General features: G+C 42.2%; 1 protein-coding gene across 1 annotated transcript in view; it reads right to left on the bottom strand.

Annotated features, from left to right (window-relative positions):
- Positions 1–23,918, bottom strand: part of CDC42BPA (CDC42 binding protein kinase alpha) — a 285,304-nt gene extending 261,386 nt beyond the window's left edge. Inside the window, exon 1 of the mRNA XM_077779914.1 lies at positions 23,741–23,918. Coding sequence (XP_077636040.1) covers positions 23,741–23,918 — 178 coding nt within the window. The remainder of the gene's footprint in view (positions 1–23,740) is intronic.

Below are 23,918 nucleotides of genomic sequence, written 5' to 3'. Positions count from 1 at the left end.
AAGTAGGAATTTCAGAAGTTTTTTCTTCATCACAACAATTGACTTGATGTTGAGAGTGAACTGTATTCAAATAACTTTAATTTAATTGCCTAATTATTTCAATGTCCATTCACCAATTCTTTCATTCATCAAATGAAGTATCTGAGTGCCTGTAATATACCAAGTACTTGTGTTAGGTATTGGGGATGAAGTGAGAAGCAAAACAGACACATTCCCTTCTCTGGTAGGGAAGATTAATACGTTATATTAATCAAATAGTAACAAGCATACACAATCTAAAATAGTAATAAGGGGGGGTATCTGGGGAGCTCAGCCAGTTAAGCATCCGACTTCAGCTCAGATCATGATCCCGTGGTTCATAGGTTCAAGCCCCACACCATCAGTGCGGAGACTACTTGGGATTCTCTCTCTCTCTCTCTCTCTCTCTCTCTCTCTCTGCCCGTCCCCTACTTGTACACGCCTGCTCACTCTCCCTCTCTCTCAAAATAAACTTTAAAAAAAAAAATAGTGATATGTGTTGTAAATTGGGAACTGTGGTATATATTTGTTGAGGTTGGTACATTTTTAATCACCTTTTAATCCTTAATTGCTTACAATTTCTAAACATTATCACAAAGAGGGAAGTCGACCGAGCTGAATCCTCCAGCTCATGGAATTTGTAATGAATGGGCTATACAACCTTCAACTACTATCATTTACTGTCAGAGAAGTCTGTATCCCCGATAGCTATCAGATTGCTAGGCATGGCTATTATGATAAAGTCACTTAAAAAAGACCTATTTCCCATTTTCTTCACTACTTCGTTATAAAGGCAAGGGCAAAGGCTGCTTTGAAAAACGGCCCTAGCTCATAATAAAATCACATTTAAACACAGATCAGTCTACAACAGCATTATTTATAACAGCTAAAGAAAACTGGAAATAGCTTAACTATTCAAAAAATGTTGTAGTGCCCAATAAATGTGTGTCTATTTAGTGGAATATTAAGATTTTGAAAATGGTAATTATGAAAAGTCTACAATAATATAGAAAAAGAGGCTAGGATGATACAATATTGGAGATAATGATAACACTTATTGAAGGCTTTCTTTGGGCCAACATGCTAATATTACATATTCAGGAAAAATAATTCCACGGTTAAACTCACGAAGGATATATATACAATAAAAAATGCTTACATTAATCATAGTTCCAGCAATGCTGGCAGTATATTCTCTTCCTCCCTCCCCTCAGAGCGGCACACAAGGAAGAGATAACCAAATTAACTCATAGTGGGAAAAGTGTATCAATTTAGTTCAGCTCCACCACACAGAAAACGCAAATTGAACACAGGTTAAACGAAATAAAAATCTCTTTCTTTTTAAGTAAAGAAAGTCTGAAGCTAAGCAGTCCACAGCTGGCAAGGCAGTTTGACCAAGTCGCCAGGGACCCAGATGCCCTTGGTTCACCACGAGGCCATCCGTGCTCACCCCCCGCCTCGCGGTCCCGGCTCTGCAGACATCACGTGTGCTCTGTGCAGCAGAAGGGAACAGAGTGGGGGAAGGCTCACCTCTGTCAATAAAACTCCTGATAAATAACCCACAGCACTTCCGACTTCCACTTACATTACAGCAACCGACCAGGACTAGCCACGTGGATGCACCTGACCACAAAGAAAGCCAGAACGCAGTCAACCAAGTGTTGTTACTAAAGAGGGAGGGGAGCTCCATCAAAACGTCCACAGTCTTTTTTGCAGAAATGGAAAAGCCGATCCTCAAATTTGCACGGAATTGCAAGGAGACCAGAATCGCCAAAGTCTCGAAAGAGAAGGGCAAAGGCAGAGAACAACACTTCCCAATTCTGTACTGTACTACAAAGCTCGGTAGTAATGAGAACTTGGGTATGTGGTACTGGCACAGAATCGACATATAGATCAGGGGAAAAGAACTGGACTCCAGAAATAACCCATACGTCTATGGCCAGTTGATGCTTCAAAGGATGCTTAATCCGTTCAGTGGAGAAACAATGATCTCTTTAACAAACTATGCAGGATAACTGATTTCCACATACAAAAGAATGATGCTAGACCTCTACATCACACCACATACAAAAATTAATTCCAGGACACCTGGGTGACTCAGTTAAGTGTCCGACTTCAGCTCAGGTTATGATCTCACGATTTGTGGGTTCAAGCCCTGCATCAGGCTCTGTGCTGACAGCTCTGCAGCTGGAGCCTGCTTCGGATTCTGTGTCTCCCCCTCTCTCTGCCCCTTCCCCTACTCATGCTCTGTCTCTCTTTCTCTGAAAAATAAGCAAACATTTAAAAAATCATTAAAAATGTAAAAAACTACTTCCAAATGTATCAATAACTTAAACATAAAAGCTGAACTATAAAACTCTTAGAAGAAAGCATAGGGGAAAAGCTTCATGATAGTGGACTTGGCAATGATTTCTTAGATAAGGCACCAAAGGCACAGGTAACAAAAGAAAAAAACAGATATACTAGATTTCATGAAAATAAGACAGTTATCAGTAGAGCAAAAAGGAAACCCACCAAATGGGAGAAAATATTTGCAAATCATTTATCTTGATAAGGGATTAATATCCACAATATATAAAGAACTTAGAACTCTCAACAATAAAAAGACAAACCACCCAATTATAAATGGGCAAATGACTGGAATAGACAGGTCTCCAAAGAAAAAATATAAATGGCTAATAAGCACATGAAAAGATGCTGAACACCACTCATCACTGCAGAAATGCAAATGAAAACTACAAGCTACCACATCACACACACCAGGGTGGCTATAATGAAAAAATGCAAAATACCAAGTATTGACAAGGAGACAGAGAACCTGAAACCTAAGTACACTGCCGATAAAACTGGAAAGTAGTGCAGCTGTTGTGAAAAGTTGGGCATTTTCTCCAACTGTAGGACCCGGGGCGCTTGGGTGGCTCAGTCGGTTAAGCATCCAACTTCAGCTCAGGTCATGATCTGGCGGTTCGTGGGTTCGAGTCTCGCATCGGGCACTGTGCTGACAGCTAGCTCAGAGCCTGGAGCCTGCTTCAGATTCTGTATCTCCCTCTCTCTCTCTGACCCTTGCCTGCTCACACTGTCGGTCTCTCTCAGAAATAAATAAAAAATAAACAAAAATAAAAAACTGTAGGACCCAGCAATTCCATGCCTAGGTATGTACCTAAAGAATTTTTTTTTTTTTTTTTTTATGTAAGCACTATATACAACATAGGGCTTGAACTCACGACCCTGCAATCGAGTCGCGGGCTCTCCTAAGCCAGGCAGGTGCCCCTCAAGAATTTTAATAGGAACTCAGATACTTAAACACAAAGTTTCAGCGCAACGTTATTCATAATAGCCAAAAAGTGGAAACAATCCAAATGTTCACTGATAGACGGACAAGAAAATGCAGTGTCTATTTAGACAACGGTGTATTATTCAGCCTTAAAAATCCGTCAAATTCCGATACATGCTACAGGGTGGAGAAACCCTGAAAACTATGCTAAGGGAAACAAGTCCGATACCAAAGGTTAAATACTGTATGATTCCACCTCTATGAAACTTCCAGAAGCAGCAAATTCATAAAGTACATTCTGGGCTCCCAGGAGCTGCGGGGAGAGGAGAATGGAGGGTTACTGTGTTAGGGGCACAAAGTTTCTGTCTGGGCTGATGAAGAAGTTCTAGCAACAGAGCCTGGATGGCTGCATGACACCATGACTGTAATGAACATCACTGGGTTAGATACTTAAAAATGGGTTAACATGACAAACTGTTACGCATAGTTTACCACAAAAAGAAAAAAGGTGAAAGGAAGGAAGGAGATAGGAAGCTGGGGGAAACAAGAGGGAGGGCTGTATTTTCAAACATCTCAAAACACATACACACGCGCACATGCTCGTGTGCGCTGCGTAAGAATCTCAGGCAGCTGGCCTCTCTCCCCAGAGTTCTACCGCGATTCCAAACTCAGACATGTGTCCGAGGCCCAGGATCAGGGAGCATTTACATCACACCCAACACACACGCACACAAAATAACCACAAGTTAAATTATGACCAAACAGTACCAGAAATTCAAGCATTAAACTGCCCTCGCTCACCTTGTACCACTTTTCGTAGTAATAACCTAAAGAAAGCCGTGTATTTGGTTTTACTAATTTGGCTGCATACACGTATAAACTAGACAGGGACATGTGTATGTTGGTGCTAGAACCTCAACACTCAAGAGAAAATTAGACTAAACTGAACAAAAGGCACTGGTTATCCCCAAAACTCCACATCCGACCTGCTAGGACATCACAATCATAGAAAACTCTCCACATTACGGAGGCTAGTGACCTTCAGAAATGAACAGAACTCGGGCGCCTGGGGGGGCACTCAGTCGGTTGAGCGTCCGACTTCAGCTCAGGTCACAATCTCGCAGTTCATGGGTTCAAGCCCCACGTTGGGCTCTGTGCTGACAGCTCAGAGCCTGGAACCTGCTTCGGATTCTGTTTCCCCCTCTCTCTGCCCCTCTCCTGCTTACACTCTGTCTCTCCCTCAAAATAAACAAACATTAAAAAGAAAGAAATGAACAGCACTGAAATCTAAAAACATCAGCTGAAGCAGTTAAATAAAGTGAAAGGCCTTCTGGTAAAGGACAGTAGACTGAACTAAACGTTTCCCTGGTATTTCTTCATAAAACTTTCCGGATTTTCAAAACAAGAAGTTTGGACTGGAATACAATTTTAGCCACATGTAGACCATTTCAGGGAAAAAAATATAGTGAAGATAGCTTTACCTGAAAATATCTTAACATTAATGAACACTTAACAATTAAAACTGTTTAAAGTCTAAATAATTTCTATTGCAAAACCACATCCTCTTACAAAATTATCTTCGTATTATTTTAGAGCTGAAACGTCAGATGCTGCTGCAAAGGAAATGTCACCACCGCTGGGGAGAAAATTCCTTTATCATTTGCAAATACTACTTATATTACATCATTTCCTTTTACTTCTTCGTTTCTTTAAATGGGATAGTTGAAGTTGTATTTTTTAGTAACATACCTAACTGGAAACAAAATACACTACACTGTCATAAATACTTCATCCTGACCCTAAGTGACTATTTTAAACTACGAATGTTGGATCCAAGCACTCTGGTTAGTATCTATCTACTTGATTTCAAGTAAAGGCATTAAATCTAGAAACTAAAAAATGATCACCGACATAAATATCTTACCTATGGCTTTATACCTTTAATGTCTTCTTTTTCTCTTTTAAGTAAAACAGGAGAGTAACTACAGAACTTTTTTCTTTTAAATTTTTTAAAGATTTTATTTTTATAAGTAATCTATACACCCAACGTGGGGCTCAAACTCACAACCTAGAGATCAAAAGTCACACGCTCTACTGGACCAGCCAGATGCCCCAAAAACTTTTTTTCCCCTCAGAACTTTTTAAATAGGGTGGCTCAGTCAGTTAAGAGTCTGATGGCTCAGGTCACGATCTCACCGTTTCTGAGTTTGAGCCCTGCGTTGGGCTCTGTGCTGCCAGCTCAGAGCCTGGAGCCTACTTCAGATTCTGTATCTCCCTCTCTTTCTCTGACCCTCTTCCAGCGTGCGCTCTCTCTCGCTCTCTCAAAACTGAATAAACGTTAAAAAAATNAGCTCAGAGCCTGGAGCCTACTTCAGATTCTGTATCTCCCTCTCTTTCTCTGACCCTCTTCCAGCGTGCGCTCTCTCTCTCTCTCTCTCTCTCGCTCTCTCAAAACTGAATAAACGTTAAAAAAAATTTTAATTAAAAAAAGAACTTTTTAAATATACAATCACCAACAAAATAAGTGTCCAACAAACTGGAGAAGAGAATCAAAATAACCTTGAACAACAGAAGTAATCGACAAACTAATCAAAGGACTATCTAATATAAGGAAACAAAGGATTATATAACTGTATTAGTCCTTTAAGCTGCTGTAACAAAGTAACACGGACGGAATATCTTATAAACAACAGAAATGTGTTTCTTACAATCGTGCGAGGTCAGAGTGCATGATCAATATCAGCATGACTGCATTCCAGCGAAGCCCCCTCTTCCTGGTCACTAGCTGGCACCATTTCACTGCATCCTCACAAGGTGGAAGGTTCTAGTCCCATTGGTGAGGGATCACCCTCATGACCTAAGCACCTAAGGTCCCACTTAGGTGGGACCTTATACCATCATCTCTTTGGGGATTACAATTATAACATACAAGTTTTAGAGACACTCACATAAAGGCCACAGCAATAACTCAATATGATCATCTGCTTAGGGGTGTGCATTCCAACACGCATCCTCACGTTCCCATTAAATACTGAAGTCATCCTCTGAAAACCTGGAGCAGTCCGCAACCGGGCCCGAAATGGGTCGACTTTCCATGTAGGCCTACATCTCTGCCACTCCCTAAAACAGACTTCTCTTAACTCAGCCCTAAAACAGAAAGAAGGACAGCTCAATGATTTAGATTTCAAAATATGTTCTCCGTGAATGGCTGAAATCCACTACAAGAAGAGTCTCACTTGACAGGATGCAATCCTTTCCATCTTCAAGGACCGGCCTGCATTTCAGGAGACCCACAAGCAGCCGGGCACCACTGAAGCAGAGCTACCCCGCACTCATGCGTCTGACAAGAGTTCTGATGCCTCCTCTCACGGTCCCTGGTAGCTCACTAGTGGACAGAAGTGATCATTATACCCACCATTTACATCACTCGTGTGATTTATTTTGTCTGTATAGCTATGGTGGAGTTCTTTCGGTCTGTGTCCAATTCCATAAACAAGGATACTATGTGCATGCCTGTGTAACATTTGAAGGATCTGTGTATCGTTAACACAAATACATGGAATTTATCCTACGCTGCTTTTTCAGGAATAAAACAAAGGCTATTTATAAATTGCCAGCCATAAGAACAATCACTATAAAGAAGTGACTCATCTCAGGGCGCCTGGGTGGCTCAGTTGGTTGAGCATCCGACTTCAGCTCAGGTCATGATCCCGCGGTCTGTGGGTTCGAGCCCCACATCGGGCTCTGTGCTGACAGCTCAGAGCCAGAAGCCTGCTTCAGATCCTGTCTCTCCCTCTCTCTCTGTCTCCCTCTCTCTGCCCCTTCCCTGCTCATGTTCTGTCTCTGTCTCTCAAAAAAAGAAATAAACGTTAAAAGATAAAAATAAAAAAATAAAAAATAAAGAAGTGACTCATCTCTTCAAACAATATACTGATAAATTCTAAACCTCTTATTCACTGTATCTGGTTAACAGGACTTAGAAAAAAAGCCTGGAAATAAGATCATGAGAAAAGTGTAAAGAAATTGGGACTTTTTAACTCCGCAAAAAGGACAGCTAATTTTTTTTAAGTTTTCATTTTTATCACCTATTCATGAACTCAGACCCAACGGTCACTTTAAGAAAAACATCAGGCCCCAGTAAGTCCCATCCTCCTCACTGAAAACAACTTGCCCTTCCCATACCACCCTCCCAAAAAAGTTACAGCACAATTCCGGTCAGATCAATATTCAGTGTTTCCATGACTAGAGCCATGTAAATTAGTATTTTTCTCTCCTCTACAAACCTTTACATTCTCAATAATTGCCTTCTCATTTGCTTCATTTTCTAAGCAACCCCAGACTCTCTCCAGAGGTCCACTCACATCGGTAGTGAAGTCTCTATCTGGCTCCAATGACCTCGGTGTCAAGTGCAAAGCTACCGATCTGTGTTCTCCCTTCGCCATCGTCCTAGGAAAGCCCTGCTTCCCTCCCCTGTTCTGTATCTCCTGCTTCCTATGCTATATCCCCTCATCTTAACTTCCGGCCAGGACAACCAACTCATCAGAGTCTCCCTGGGATGTCCCTGGTTTTGGCACGAGTCCCCAGTATGGAAGAACACCTCAGTCCCGGGTGAGCCTAGATGGCGGGCTGCTTACCCCATCGCGAGCCCAGAGATGGCAGAAAGTGAACGTTTTCGAAAACTCCCAGGTCTACGAGAGTCCTTATCCCGTCCTCGTACTTGATTGAGAATTTGGGCACAGACTTCCAACATTCACATCGTCTTCTATCCTCCAGTCTCGCTGAGAAGCCCAAAGCCTTTCTGATTGCCGATTCTTTGTATCCTTTCTCTCTGGAAACTTTCTGGGTCTTGTTGTTTGTCCTAATTTCTGAAAATTCCACAGTTTACTGGTTGTGAATCTTGATGTGAATTTATTTCCACCCATTGTGCTGAATACAGAAAAACTCATAGGCTTCAGTTCTAGAACATTTTCTGGAATTATTTCATGATGAATTCCTTCCGTCTGCTCTCCCTACTGAAACTCCTATTATTCAGATTAGTATCCAGGCCTCCTAAACTGGCTTAAAAGGTTCTAGCTCTCTCCTCTTTCCTCTTTGTAGTTTTTTCCTCCTCTCCTTTTTCCTCTTTGTAGTGCTCTATTTCCTGAGAAACTTTTTCTACTTCACTTTCCAACTCTGTGCTGAGGTTTTAATTTAAGCTATCACATTTTTAATGTCAAAGAATTTTTTTCATTCTTTTATTCCCTTTTAAGACATCCTGACTTAATTCATGGTTTTTCTCTTACTCTAAGGATACTGATAGCTTTGTTTGTTTTTGAAATTATGCTTCCCCTACAGAGTCTGGTTCGTGTAAGTTGCCCTTTTTTTTGGTCTGTGTGTTTGCTTACGTGGAGCTATGCCTTACTTGGGTAGCTGGCAATCTTGGTTTCCCATTCCTATTTCTACTCATGCCACATTAAGTATGAGAAAATGAAAAGACGATCTGAAGCTTGGAACCGTTGGGTGAAACCCATGGACCAATGGCCTTCACTGCAGCATGACTGCCTTGCCCTCTCCTAAAGGATCCCCGATGTCTTCACGCCACTGGGTCGTCTTCTCAGGCTGGTCAGAGTCACCTGAGAAGACTCTTCTGTCCTTGATGAAGGTCTGTTGCCAGCATTCTGGGAGCCAAGTAGAAGTCAATAAACATTTTTTCATTGTATTTTCAGTATGAAATACCCACCCTAAACTACCCTCAACCCAGAGAGCCTCTGTTTTACTGAGAATAACCATCCGATCTCCCGGGGGAGAAGACTACTGTAGCCCAGTGCACGGGGCAGGGAAGGCTTGAGAGTTCCTACTGCTTATAAAACAGTTCCAGGCGATCCTCCATATTTTACCCCACGCCCCCCCTCAACTTTCAGAGGTTCCTGAAGATACCAATTTCTAAGATGTTTGAGGATTCTTCCAGGTAAACTGGGGGAGTGCTCAGCTTTCACTAGTATTAACTGAGGATGCAACTTCCTCAGATCTGCTAACTCTGTCCTTGCTCATCTGCTGACGTTTCGGCTCCTGCAACTTCACTGCCAGAGAACCTCCCCAGTTTTCCTCATCCTTGGAGGTTCATGACTTTTCAAAACATTCCTTCACTAGAGTTTTAGAAGACAGTAGGAGGGAATGAAATGTATTTGTGCGTTCAACTCATAATCACCAGACTTTAAAGTTTATGTCATACACTGTGCAGTTATAAAGACATACTTTAAGACAATTTTAACTTGACAAGTTAAACGTTACTTGATTTTATCTTATTCCTTTAAACAGTAGCACCCTCTCCTTCCCTCCACCCCACGAAGTACTTGTGTACAGATTGCCAACTGCTAAGGGAGGGGGTTATAAACCACTACTCGTAAGAAATCACTTCTAAAATAAATCAGGACAAATCAACGAGGAAAGTCCTTGACATACAAACATTTTCACGCAGGGCTTCGAGATCAAACCTACTGCTTTCAGCCTTGTCTAAAGCAAGTAGAACCACATTAATTCACCCAACCAACATTACCAAAGGCCTACTATGCGCTGTGTGTTCTGGGACAGGAGGNACTACTCTGCATCTTGACTCCACCAGTGGTCTACACTGGCCAAAATTCAAGGAATATATACCAAAAAGAGTAAAAGCCACTCTATATATATTTTGAAAAGATTTTTTTTAAAGTTGAGAATGGGAAATAAATCTAAACAAAATTACAGACACACAGATCAAAGTAGGCACGGGTGGAGACAGAAGTCATGGTGGACCAGAGTAGGGTGCTAAAGGCTGAACTAGATGAAAAGGAGGTCCACATAAAAGGGTTGCGTGCAATCCCTTCTGGGACATTCTTGCCAAAGATGTATTTTCAGGAAGAAACAAACCCAAATTCAGGGCTATCACAAAGGCTGCAAAATAACTGGCCAATAATCTTCAAATGTCTCAGTCAAGAAAGTTTAGGAAAACCTGAAGCCCTAATCCAGACCAAATGAATACTCAAAGACATGACATCCAAATGCAACCTGTGAGTCTGAACTTTTGCTATAAAACTATTACCAGCACAACTGACAAAACCTGAAAGATTAGATGACAGTAACACATTAGTGTCAGTTTCTTGATTTTAATAGTTGCATCGTATTTATGCAAAAAAATATCAAAAATACACATGAAAATGTTTGGGGGTGATATAGGACATGAATATGCAACTTACTCTCAAATGGTTCAGGGGAAAAGACACTACACTGTATTTGCAATTTTTCTGTGTTTGACGTTGTTTCAAACTTTTTAAACTTATTTTTTAAGTGAAGAAAAAGATTAGGAAAATCGACAAAGACTCTATCATTTAAACTTCTGTATGCCATGCTAAGGAGCGTAGAGGTCATTCTCTGGGCAGGATGCACAGTATTTTCAGGCTAGGGACACATGTAATAATGAGGCTACAGATTATTTAGCATTTAACGGAGAAACAGAAGCATGATTACGGAGGTCAGTAAGATCCAGAAATGCAATCCGTTTAGGTACATTGGATACAGTCGAGTCAACAGAGCCAGGTGCACAGAGAGGCTGAACGAAACCAGGGCGGCCGGTCCTGGAGACTACCACGAGCACACAGGCAACAGAATCGTCACACTTAACCATAACCTCGCGCCATGTAACACGGCAAGGACTCCTGGGGAAACAGCCGCCGTGGCACGCGTCGGCCAGAATGGGGTGACACAGCACAAGGGCATGCAGCTAAAGGGCAGAAATGGAGATCACACTAGACTTGCAAACGCTACTGTGGTATTCACCAAAAACCCTAGGAAAACCTTTGTAAGTATGGAGTGCAGAGAGGCTTTATGATATCATACCCATATGTCAGCTTGACTACATACCTGGGCTTTTAGTCTGTTCTTAAGTGTTTCCTAGTTATAATTTTTGGTCAGGTTAAGGCCATACTTACCCAGCAACACAGTCTTAAAACGGGGCATTAGCCACTGCACGCTCTTCCCTTTTTATACACATATTTTCTAAATCTTAGGACAGAAGTAAATGCTTGACTGCATTTAATAATATCAGGGTCGGGGCTCCAGGCTGTTATCAGTCAGAAAAGCATGCGACTCTTGATCTTGATCTTGGGGTGGTAAATTTGAGCCCCACAATGGGTGCAGAAATTACTTCAAAATAAAATCTTTTAAAAACAATAATAATAATAATAATAATAATGCTAACAATATCAGAGTGAACTTGGAGCATCAGCCGCTCCTCGTAACCCAGAGAGTAAAGAATGCGATTCCGGCTGTGCCAGAACAACTACACTACTTTTACAAAACCCTCATAAAGCCGAAGTAGGCTTGTTCCATCTCAACAGCTGTGACGGTCTCTCAAATTCTGATCCAATGCAGCGGTAGGTAGCTGGATTAAAAAATGATCAAGCTCTACTGAAAAAAACTTACTGGGTTAAGCAGGGGCATCTTTGCAAATGAGGAACTGCACATAGAACCTCCAAGGCCTGTATCAAGTCTTCCTGTCCTTGGTCAACGCACGTCCACCTGACACAGAGCTCCCCGCTAACCTAACAGATGCGGTCAGGCTGGCTTCCAGGATGTGAAGGAAGTGCTGGAAAATGTTATGCAGGGAAAGGATAAAAGCCAGTCCCTCCATCCTCGGCCTCTGGAGTCTGATGTAAATTGCAACGATACTCAAAGCCTATGTGATGAAGAATCTAGGAACAACCCTCTGTGGCAACACCAGTTTAAAGGCTCTGACACTGCCTGCAGAGCCTGAATGTGCGCTGGCATTTTCCTAACGCGGTCAATGCTCCTCATAAAAGGGCTCCAAGGACAAATAACCCAGGCAAATTCTAGATAAATGGTTTCTGTACCGCAGAACTTTTTAAAAATTTTTTTATGTTTATTTATTTTTCAGAGAGAGTATGCAAAGAAGGGGAAGGGGAAGAGAGAGGGGGCAAAAGACCTGAAGGAGGCTCTGTGCCGACAGGCTGACAGCAGCGAGCCCGATACGGGGCTCAAACTCACAAACCGCGAGATCACGACCTTAGCCGAAGTCGGACATTCGACCGCCTGAGCCCCCCAGGCGCCCTGTACTGTAGAACTTATGAAAACTTTTACTCTGACAATGTGTTTTGTAATATCCAAAGATACAATAAAACTACTGCCCAATCCTACATATCCACTGAACTCTTCATCTTCGGAATATTCACTTACATCCTTGAAATACAGGTTAGGAAACACAGGTGTTCACTGTTCATTTTCTTCACGCCCCCGTCAGACCAAACATGTACTTATGGGTGCTGCATAATCTTTAGTCCACAGTCTTAAGTGAGCAACGCGTCAATGACTTTTCACATTTATTTTAACCTTCTGATTCGAAGTCTAGAATGCTACCACTCACGTGGAGATTGGAGCTATATAAATATAAAAATAAAACATAACTGGAGCGCTAGGTGGCTCAGTTGGTTGAGTGTCCGACTTCGGCTCAAGTCATGATCTCACAGTTTACGGGTTCAAGCCCTGAGTCAGGCTCTGTGCTGACAGCTCAGAGCCTGGAGCCTGCTTCGGATTCTGTGTCTCATTCTCTCTCTGCCCCTCCCCCACTTGTGCTCTGTCTCTCAAAAATAAATAAATGTAAAAGAAAAATTTTAGCGTAACTATCCATTTAATAATATTTGCTGTCGGTGATATAAAGGATGGATACTGGCTTGACATTTGCTGAAAAACAGTTCTGTTAAGAACAAGATGTTCCGATGCAAAATACCTTGTCCAAAAAGAAGGAATAAGATGCTGTTTGCATAGTTACATAAGGAAAGACACCTCCAATGCCAATATAATCATATGATCAGTAAGAGATACTTGTTAATGAGAAAATACATGCTGGTATTGATACAGCTATCCATTAATTAAATGGATAATTAAATGCATAACTTTCCATTAGTTAAATTAAACTTTACCAAAAAAATAGTATATTCATCTTAACTTTATCATAACACTAGACTGAAACTTCGAAAACAGAAAACAAGGAAAAAAAAAATACAAGAACATATAAATCACCAGAAAAGGAATAAACCTAGACCAACTTTCAACCTTTTGGCAAAATAAGCTATTACTATCATGTCCATTTCTTACAGATGACAAAACTTAGAGAGGGTTAAGTACTCACTGAGATCAACCAGCCAGGAACCCAAGCCATTGGTCTGAATCAAAAGCTCGTTTGTTTTGTTTTTTTAAAAAAAAAAATGTCTATTTATTTTGGAAGGATAGAGAAACAGAGGATGAGTGGGGAAGGGGCATAATCCATGAGATCATGACCTGAGCTGAAGTTGGACGCCCAACTGACTGAGCCACCCAGGCGTCCCCGAAAGCCTGCGCTCTTAACCAGGATGCTGGCGTAGAGCAGGAGTATTTCAGGTTGAGGTATCCCACGTGCAGATGTTCATCGCAAAAATTCTAAGTAAACTTAATTAAGCTTGATCACGACGAATCGAGCAACTGAAATGTTGGGGTCTTGTCACTGATTTGCCTACAGTGATGTTTAAGCAGTCTGAAATAAAACCAAATCATAGATGACCACACATGACCAAATTCATTCGCGTGTATTCTTAGAAGACTGTTTTCATCCATACAGGAAGTGCTTTCAGGCATAATTAGATTGGGGGAGAGGAACAGTGTTGATGGGGAAGAAAAAGAAATAAATGTAGATCAGAGGAGGAAAAAAAGCTAATCAATTTCTCCCCCTATAAGCTATTTGTCTTTAAATAATCAAATTGACTTATCCTCTAGTCTTATTATCTGCCACCCTGATATCCTGAGAAGTTCATGGTAAAAACAGCACCGATTACTGTAGTTCGCCCTTATCCTGGGGGTATGTGTTCCAAGAACCCAGTGGACACTGAGGATAGTACTGAACCCTACATACACTGTATTTTTTCCTATACATACATACCTGTGATAAAGTCTAATTAAAATTTTAGACATAGTAAGAGGCTACTAATAAAACATAACAATCATAGGGGCACCGACTGGGTGGCTCAATCGGTTGAGCGTCTGGCTCTCAGTTTCGGCTCAGGTCATGATCTCCTGGTTGGTGAGTTCGAGCCCCGCATCTGTCAGTCACTGGCAGTGCAGAGCCTGCTTGGGATTCCCCATTCCTTCCCTGCTCGTGCTCTCTCTCAAAATAAGGTTTACGTGAACTTAAAAAAAATAACAATTACAAAAGTACACTATAATAAGAATTATGTGAATGCAGCCTCTCAAAATATCTCACTGTGCTGCACTCACTCTTCCCCATGACAATATGAGATGATCAATTGCCTACGTGATAAGGTGACGCAAGTCAGTGACCACAGACACTGTGATACAGCATGAGGCTACTACTGACCCTCTGACGACTTACTACTTTATCGTGCTTCATATTGTCGTTGGGTTTTTTTTGTTTTACAAATTGAAGGTAAACGGCAACATCACGTCAAGCTAGTCTAGCAGCACCACTGTTCCAACAGCATTTGCTCACTTCATGTCTCTGTGTCACATGTTGGTAATTCTTGCAGGATTTACATCTTCTCTTGAGTATTACATTTGTCACGGCAATCCAGGGATCTGTGAACCGGGATGTTACTATCGTAACTGCCTTGGGGCACTGCGAGCCACGCCCACAGACGATGGAGAACTTAACAACTGTGTGTGTGTTCTGACCAGCTCTTCCTCCATCTCTGTCCCTCGAGTCGGCCTCCCTGTTCCCTGAGATGCACCAATACTGAAACTAGACCAATTAATAACCCGCAATAACCTCTAAGTGTGCAAGTGAAAGGAAGAGTCGCACCTCTCTTTACATCGTGACGAGAAGTGATGGAGCTCTGGGAGGAAGCCACGCTGAAAGCCAAGACAGGCTGAAAGCCAGGCCTCTTGTACCAAGCAGCCAACTTGTAAACGCAAACAGAAAGCTCTCGAAATAAATGAAATATGCTACCCCAGTGAACACGAGAATGACAAGAAGGCAAAACAGCCTTACAGCTGATGGGAGGAGAGTCCGGGGCCTGGACAGAAGACCCAACAGCCATGACATCCCCTTAAGCCGGAGTCCGACCTGGAGCAAGGCTCTGGCTCCTTCCAGTGTGTGAAGGCGGGGAGAGGCGAGGAGGCTGCAGAAGGGGAGTGTGAAGCTGGTGGAGGCTGGGTCACAGGGCTTAAGGAGAGAAGTCGTCTCTGTACAAGTACAAGGTGAGGAAGCAGGTGCTGACGGAGAAGCCGCAGCAAGTTCTCCAGAAGGTCCCACTAAGAGAATTAATGAAAGTGGTGATGCTCAACATCAGATCTCAGTGTAGATGAAACAGCCTCATACTGGAAGATGCCATCTAGATCTTTCACAGCTGGAGAGGAGTCAGTGCCCGGCTTCAGAGCTTCAAGGGACAGGCTGACTCTCATTAGGAGCTAATGCAGCCCGGTGGGGACTGTAACCTGACGTCAGCGCTCACGTGCCCTTCCAAACTCCCTGGACCTTACGGGTTATGCTAACTCTACTCCACCTGTGCCCTAGAAACAGAACAAGGCCTGGATGAGACAGCACATGTGTTTACAGCATGGCTGACTTTAAGCCCACTGTTGAGACCTACTGATCAGAAAAAAGACTGCTTTTAAAACATGACTGCTCATTGACACATTGGTCACGCAAGAGCTCTGATGGAGACGGATGAGGAGACTGATGTTGATTTCACGTCTCTTAACACGACATCCATTCTGCAGCCCACAGATCATGAGGTAATCTTAACTCTGAAGCCTTGTTATTGAAGAACTACATCTCATTAGGCTGGAGCTGCCACAGGTAGTGATCCTCTCATGGATCTGGGCAAAGTAAAACACCTTCTGGAAAGGATTCACCTTTCTATTTCATCTATTCTAGATGCATTAGGNAGCCTGTGTCGCCCTCTCTCCCTGACCCCACCCTGCTCACGCTGTCTCTCTCTCTCTCCTAGAAATAAATAAAAAAATATATTTAAAAAAAAATTATAACCTTAGAAAAAACAATACTTAATACTACAATGAATTCGGGGTGCCTGGGTGGCTTAGTCGGTTAAGCTCCGACTTTCGCTTAGGTCATGATCTCGCCATTCGTGGGTTCGGGCCCCGAGTCGGGCTCTGTGCTGACTGCCAGCTCAGAGCCTGGAGGCCTATTTCAGAGTCTGTGTCTCCCTCTCTCTGACCCTCCCCTGCTCACGCTGTCTCTCTCTCTCTCCTAGAAATAAATAAAACATTTTAAAAAAAAATACTACAATGAATTCTAAAAACTGTTAAGCCTTTGATCTTTTCCTCTTAAATGTCACAAAGTAATGGATCAAACTGATTCAGATAAATTCTTTTGCAACATATTAACAATTATAGTCACTAAAACTACAAAAGATAATATAAGAATTTTTGTATTTATGGTGAATGCCTATTTTTTTTAAGACAGAGATAAAGCACAAGTGGGGAAGAGGGGCAGAGACAGTGAGTGAGAGAGTGAGTGAGAGTGAGAGAGTGAGAGTGAGAGAGAGAATCCTAACCAGGCTCCATTGTCAGCAGAGAGCCCAACACAGGGCTCAATCCCACAACCCCAGGATCATGATCTGAGCTGAAATCAAGAGTCAGACACTCAACCAACTGAGCCACCCTGAGTCCTGAAAAGCAAGTTTAATTACAGCAAGAAAAGGTCATAAATAGTCTTCTCAGTAATTTCAAGGACTGTAAGGGTTGATAGTAGTGGTTCATTATCTTACATCTAATTTCATTCTATTTTATAGGATGCTTTTCGTACGTGTAATTGTTCAGCGGCACCACTCCTGTGCTAGTCCACCATGATCAAGTTTATCTCTCAGTTCATGAGACTATCACCAGAAGGCAATTAAAGTACCACTTACTCAAATTACGATTCTCCCTCAAACCACAAAGCATACCAACGTTTCCCAAAATTATCTCCTTCTAACCCTGATACAAGAAACACCAGGACCTCTTAATAAAAGGGCATTTCTCACAGGGTGTTCCATGGGACACTTGTTGCTACACGTCATCCAGATATTGTTTAAAAAAAAAAAAAAGATGTGGGGCACTTGGGAGGCTCAGTCAGTTAAGCTTCTGACTTCGGCTCAGGTCATGATCTCACGGTTTGTGGGTTCGAGCCCCACGTTGGGCTCTGTGCTGACAGCTCAGAGCCTGGAGCCTGCTTTGCATTCTGTGTCCCCCTCTCTCTCTGCCCCTCCCGCGCTTGTGCTGTCTCTCTTCTCTCTCTCAAAAATATGTAAAACATTTTTAAAATTTTTTAAAAGATTCATCATACAAACTGTATAGATTCTAGGGTAACTGGCACTATATTTGATGTTTAATTTTGTTTAAATTGTTTCCCAAATTTATTCAGTCAGGTAAACATCTCCTTCCCCCTCCCTCCACAAAGCACCTATTCTTACCCCCTGGATTTCCAGAGCACATTTTGAAACTAGGGATAGGGCCAGACTAAAGCAGCCCTAATTTCAACGCAGAAGAAAACAGTTTCTACGAGGAAGAAGGAAGGGACAAGCTGGGAAAGTGGGGGGCCAGGTCTTCACGCCTCCTCTTACCAGGAGAGCTAGCGTGCGGCTTTCCGTTAGCAGATAAGGAGCACCAGGAGGCAGGGCAGGGGAGTTAGCCATTCCCACGGATTCAGTGGAAAAAGGAAGTGGACACTAGAAAGTTCAGAGCAACTAGACCACAAGCGCTACCTGGAGCCCTGATCAGCATCAGTGGGGAAGAGAAACCCCTCATCTACAAAGGGGTTGTGTATGCACTGACCAACAAAGATGGCCATTCATATACGGGATGACCTCTCCGTGCAGTGTGCGTCATTCCAAAACATAAATCTTTATGGAAAGAACTTCTGGACTGATTAACATACAAAGCAGCTGAGCAATTCTTGGTCCTGGCTTCCAGAAACCTGAAGTCACTCCCACTGGCAGTTTCGTAACAAGGGATCAGAAAATCCATGGAAGCAGCCAACCCTTCTCACTTGCATCTGCTCTAGAGGTTCATCTGGAGTAATGGGAAGACAGAGCCAAAACTAACACCAGTGTCTACAGGCTACAGGGCCATCCCTCCTGTTCGCCAAACTTCCTCAACTCTGACAATCAGCGAGTCAACATCCAAGAGCCCGAAGTCAGAAAAGGAAAAATGTCAAAGGAAAAGGAAATGAACCATCAAAGACTCAAAGACAATACAACGTAGAGTCAAGTTCTCTGCTCACTAAGTTCTTGTAAATTAAAAATACCCATTTACAGCTCAGACTCAGGTAGCAACACAGCAAAGCGCTGCATCCGAGCTCATGTTCTCATCTGTCCTTTCTCCCGTTCTGTCTCACCTTCCTCCATCCTTGCCCCTTTCTAAACTCCTCTCCACTGAATTCTCCAGTCTGTCCCCCCCCCTTTTTTTTATCATGTGCACTTTTCTTCCTGAAAAAAGGAACTATGTCTATAATCTTTTTGCTGTTAAACAGTCAACATATATTAGCTTCAATCTACACTAGAGTTTCAAACTCTTTTGATCCCAATCTACAGTAGAAATACAGGAAAACACAAGAGTTTTAGATGCAAATACTTATTCTTTCTAAACATGATGTAGTTGATAGTCTCAATTCTGGCCTGTTTAATTTCTTAAATGCTCATTGGACTCAGTAAATTGATTTTAAAAGCTATCAAAACAAGAGGTTGAAACACAATGAGCTACAGACACAACATACTGGCAGTAAATGTACCAAAAGATAAAAGGTTTCAAAGAAATTAACTGCCAAACTGAAGCGTAGTGTATCACAATATTAATTTGTACCAAGTTCGGTTCCTTTACCCTAGAAGAGCCTGAGCTTTCTCTGTACTATTAATCAAGTCCCAGGAATTGGGAAATGGTTCACAAAATTGCCAACATTATACTATTTGTTTTTACACTGCGATGCTAAGGTATGCCTTATGTTTCCATAGGAAAAATAAATTCCTAGAATTCTTTAAGTGGTAATCCTAACATCCCCATTCTCACTCACAAAGCAATATATATTTTTTAAAAAGAGACACAATACCATATGATTTCACTCATATATGGAATTTAAGAAACAAAACAGATGAACAAAGGCAAACACAAACAAAAAAACAGACTCTTAAACACAGAACAAACTGGTGGTTGCCAGAGAGGGGACGGATGGGGTGAAACAGAAAAAGGGCTTAAGGGTCCATTTATCCTGAGCACTGACTACTGTACAGAATTGTTGAATCACTGTCTGGCACACCTGAAACTAATATTAACAGTGTATGATAATTACATTTCTTTTTTAAAAAGAAACAGAAAAGAGAGAAATAGAAAAATAGACCCCACCTACTGTAACAGCATTGTTTAGATCAAAAATTTATAGTATCGTTCTTAGAATAAGACTAAATTTATTGGCTAGTATAAAGGAAATAAGGGCCCAACTCGTATTTCTGATGACATTTGTGATAATCCTAAGGGCTTTAAATAAAACAAGCTTAATCATGTGTATCACACAAACATTTCGATAGTTCGGTGTGACAAATTCTACTAACCCACAGCTAAGGAGCGACAGCTGAAGTGAAGAACAAAGTATTCTAGAAAAGACTCAGATCCTTCTAACCAAGCCCTCGTCACCTCAGTTAATTTACCCACATGTGAAAAGACCTGACTAAGATTTAAAACTACCCCCAATGAAAGCAAATGTTTAAACCCCAGGACCTGCTGAAGTGCTCGAGTAACAAGTTTATTATTGATCATTTAGATGTATGCGTACGCATATACTAACCTATAAAATTATTATTAAGGATAACTTAAATGAGATTACAAAGTACGTGATTCAGAAAGCATCAAAGAACAGTTATCCACACACAGCCTTGTGTGCTTTTTCTGTGTTAACATTATCTTACATCTGTGTCTTGAGTAATTTGGTAAAGAAGTCCCTAAAATTCCAATTTCCCATTTCAAAGGAGAGGTAGCCAATTCAATGAACAGTGTGCTCATGTAGTCACTGATAGCAAATTAGTTTATAATACAAATGTTACTTTTACTTCTACAATTCTATAAATTATTCTAGAGTTACACTAGTGACATCAAGCAATTATTTTATAAACAAACACAAACCTCTTATCATTTCGGCAGTTGAAAAACAAGGACACAAAACAAGTCCTTCTAATCTTATTGGATATAACTGGAAAATATCTCATTAAATGCAAGCAGTCTATAGAGCCTAAGGCACGCTTATCCCCTTGTTCTCTTGCTCATGGCCTTCATTCCCTCTTCCTCTCTAAACTCTACTCATTTCCTCCCTCAAGACATCAGCAAGAGCAAGGAACGCTGTCCCCCTCCCTGCAAAAAAAAAAAAAAAAAGTACCTGAGTGACTTGTCAGTTTTCTTGTTGTGATACTGTAATGAACAAAACATTAACGGTACGGATAATAAAAGTGAAATGGACCCCACCCAGGAGTAAAGTGAAACTGATGGAAATGAAGAAAGGCAGACAGACAGTCTTGGCTGACTCCCGTTTTTTCAAGTAGCCTATCTTCAGCATGAAAATAAGGCATAACCAGATGACTCGTTCATTCATGTCAACAGCCAAACACGCATATGCCCAGCATGTAATACAGACTATTTAACTAGTGCTGCTCTACTGCTGCAAATACTGAGTCTTTTAAAAAATCAAACTGGGGGCGCCTGAGTGGCTCAGTCGGTTAAGCGTCCGACTTCGGCTCAGGTCACGATCTCATGGTTCGTGGGTTGGAGCCCCGTGTCAGGCTCTGTGCTGACAGCTAGCTCAGAGCCTGGAGTCTGTTTCAGATTCTGTATCTCCCTCTCTCTCTGACCCTCCCCTGCTCACGCTGTCTCTCTCTCTCTCTCTCTCAGAAATAAAACATTAAAAATTTTTTAAAAAATAAAAATCAAACTGAAAACTGTACCATTTAACGCAAATCATAACTATCATATTTAAGCCCAACAAACAATCCCTATAAATTTCCAACACAGACCAAAAAAGTAATGTCCAAGAAATTATATTGAGGTCATTTCACTATCTGGCAACTTCCTTGATCCATTTTTTATACAATGTTAGATAGTAAGAATAAAATAGGCCATTTCCCCAAAAGGTAGTCATGAATTGAGACCCAACAGCTGGTCCACATCAGTTCTTAACTGGAGAGAGCAGACTGGCATTCTTAACGCAAATTCTCAAATAACTTAAAAATAGCACTACTACTTAAGACACATCTCGACAGCTTCTCCATTCTCAACTTTTTCTTAGTCCTTCCCCAACCTTCTATGGTGGATAACTGCCACCTTCAACACCTCATTATCTATCTTAAAAATGCCTGAACAGACACTGCCTCGCCCCACATCGTACAAAGTAAGTCCCTAAAAATTCTAGTCTCTTTTTTTCAATTCCTAAGAAAAAGAATATGAGTTTACATGAGACTGTCCATTTCTGACATGTCATGTCTGACTTCTAAAAAGACAAAATATGAACGATACCACTAAAACTTAACCTACTTTAAACTGTGCAAAATCCGTGGTTTGAAATTACTTAAAATACATTAATAAAAATAAATGTGGCCAAATACCTATTTGATTTTGGCTTACGTGGCTTAAACTAAATACGCATAAGCAAGGGTTTTTTTTAGTAAAGCTATAAAAAACAAAGTTCGAGAAAACATACTTAGTGAAAAATATACGTAAATTATTCTGGCCAAACAGCAAAGTATCTTCTTCCATAAAACTACTATGTAAACTCTTAATAATCAAACGGCAATTCAGGATACGATTTTCTCTTTTATTGTATTTTTAAACTTGTATTTATTACTGGTGCATAGAGATCTCCCACCATTTCATAGATGAGAAAGGATAGTAAATGACAATCATGATCATTGACAAGACTGTCGCTGTAGAACCACAATCCAAGAACGGAAACTCTGGTAGAAGTACCTAGCCCATTTCTCTGAATTTTCAAAAGAAACAGTAAGAAAATCCCTACATTTATGACACACGGAATGGAAAACCACGTATGCGTTATACAATATTTTACCCTACACATAAAAATAAAGGACACACAAAACCAGCACCAAAATCAATCAAAATGGTGTCACTCTTAGGAGGAAAGATCGTTTCGAATTCGTACATCCCCAGCGTGAGCCTAGTGGTTTGTCTGTAAAAATCCCGTTCACGTTCATAAACACACACACACACACGTTTTCAACACCTCTTGCCCTGAAGCTGCTAGAAAACTTCTGATCCTGGCCAAGCGGAACACATTATGGATAGGCCATTATACGGCCTAGGAGGGATTTCCCTGACAAACTAATTTTTAATCAATTTCAAACCGAAACTCCATCAGTCAATCCACGAAATAACCACCACCTGACTTGCACTTCGAGAAACTAAAGCTCTGCTTGGGAAGGCATTTTAGGATAAACACCTGCCAACAAACGAAAAGTGTTAGTATCCACAGGTACGACCCACTTTCCGAGCCAACGCCCCTCTGGGCAGGTGTGGGGTGGGGGGGTTCACTCTCCCAGCAGCGAGCCGCTGGCGTGCGACGTGCGCGCACGGGACACGCGAGGCGGAACTGCAGCCGAGCCCCCCCAGCTTGAAGGTCACATGGAGCGTCCGCGCTCCTCGCCCGTCTACTCCGCCACAGTAGGTCTTCCTCCTCCGAGTCCTGTCTCTAGTCTGGGGAACGGAGACAAACGTCTAGCCGGTTCAGACCCGAATTAAATTTACAGTCCGTCTAGCCCTCGAGTGGGAGCTGTTCCTAAACATTCCCCACCAAGTACTATCACAGAATGTTTTAACTAGTATGTCATGCTGTCTTCCAAACATGACAGTTTCTGGAAGGTCCATGATGAGCAGTTTCCTCCGCTAAGCGCCATGAGGAGATGAACTAAAACCCAGGGGCCGCCACCTTCAAGTTCCCGTGGCCCGAAGATGATTTCCATATCCCCGCCCATTTCAAGAGTGACTTCCAGAGTCTGGGAAGGAATGCGTCCCCCCAACAAACACCTTCCAACGGAGTGTGCGTGATCCCGCCATGCTGTGGGCAACCGTGAGCAATAAGCCACTTGGCTCATCACAGAATGATTCAAAACTCTCTTGCCGTTGACCTAAAAACGTTAAGTCGGTCCTCCCCAACGCCACATGAAATCAAAGCAACCCGGCGGGAGCACGGTTTTTACTCATGGGACATCTACCAAAAACTATTAAAAAAAAAAAAATCTCGAGTCAGCGGGATCCGTTCCCCTGAGGCACATCTAACTTAAACACACGTTCCGGGCCCGCGATGCGTTTAACACACACGTTACACGGACGCCCCATGCCCAGCTGATCGCACCCCCCGCTCACTCGCGCGAACTCCCCGCAGCACTCAAACCACCAATGCCCAACGAAAGGGGAGCGGAGGCACGCGGGCACACTCACCCCACTCCAGGTATTCGAGAATGTTCTTCTCCCTTCGGAGCGGAGAGTTGTTGCACTCATCGTACAGGCAGATGAGGATGTCCAGCAGCGTCTCGACGCTGAAGCACTGCCCGTTGGTCTGCGCGGGCCCGTCCAGGATGAACTGCTCCAGCTGCCGCAGGCGCACCTCTCCGGACAT

This window comes from Crocuta crocuta, unplaced genomic scaffold, assembly GCF_008692635.1.
Source record: "Crocuta crocuta isolate KB4526 unplaced genomic scaffold, BGI_CrCroc_1.0 scaffold322, whole genome shotgun sequence".
Lineage (NCBI taxonomy): Eukaryota > Metazoa > Chordata > Mammalia > Carnivora > Hyaenidae > Crocuta > Crocuta crocuta.
The sequence above is the reverse complement of the archived record's forward strand: the minus strand, read 5'-3'. Positions and strand labels throughout refer to the sequence as shown.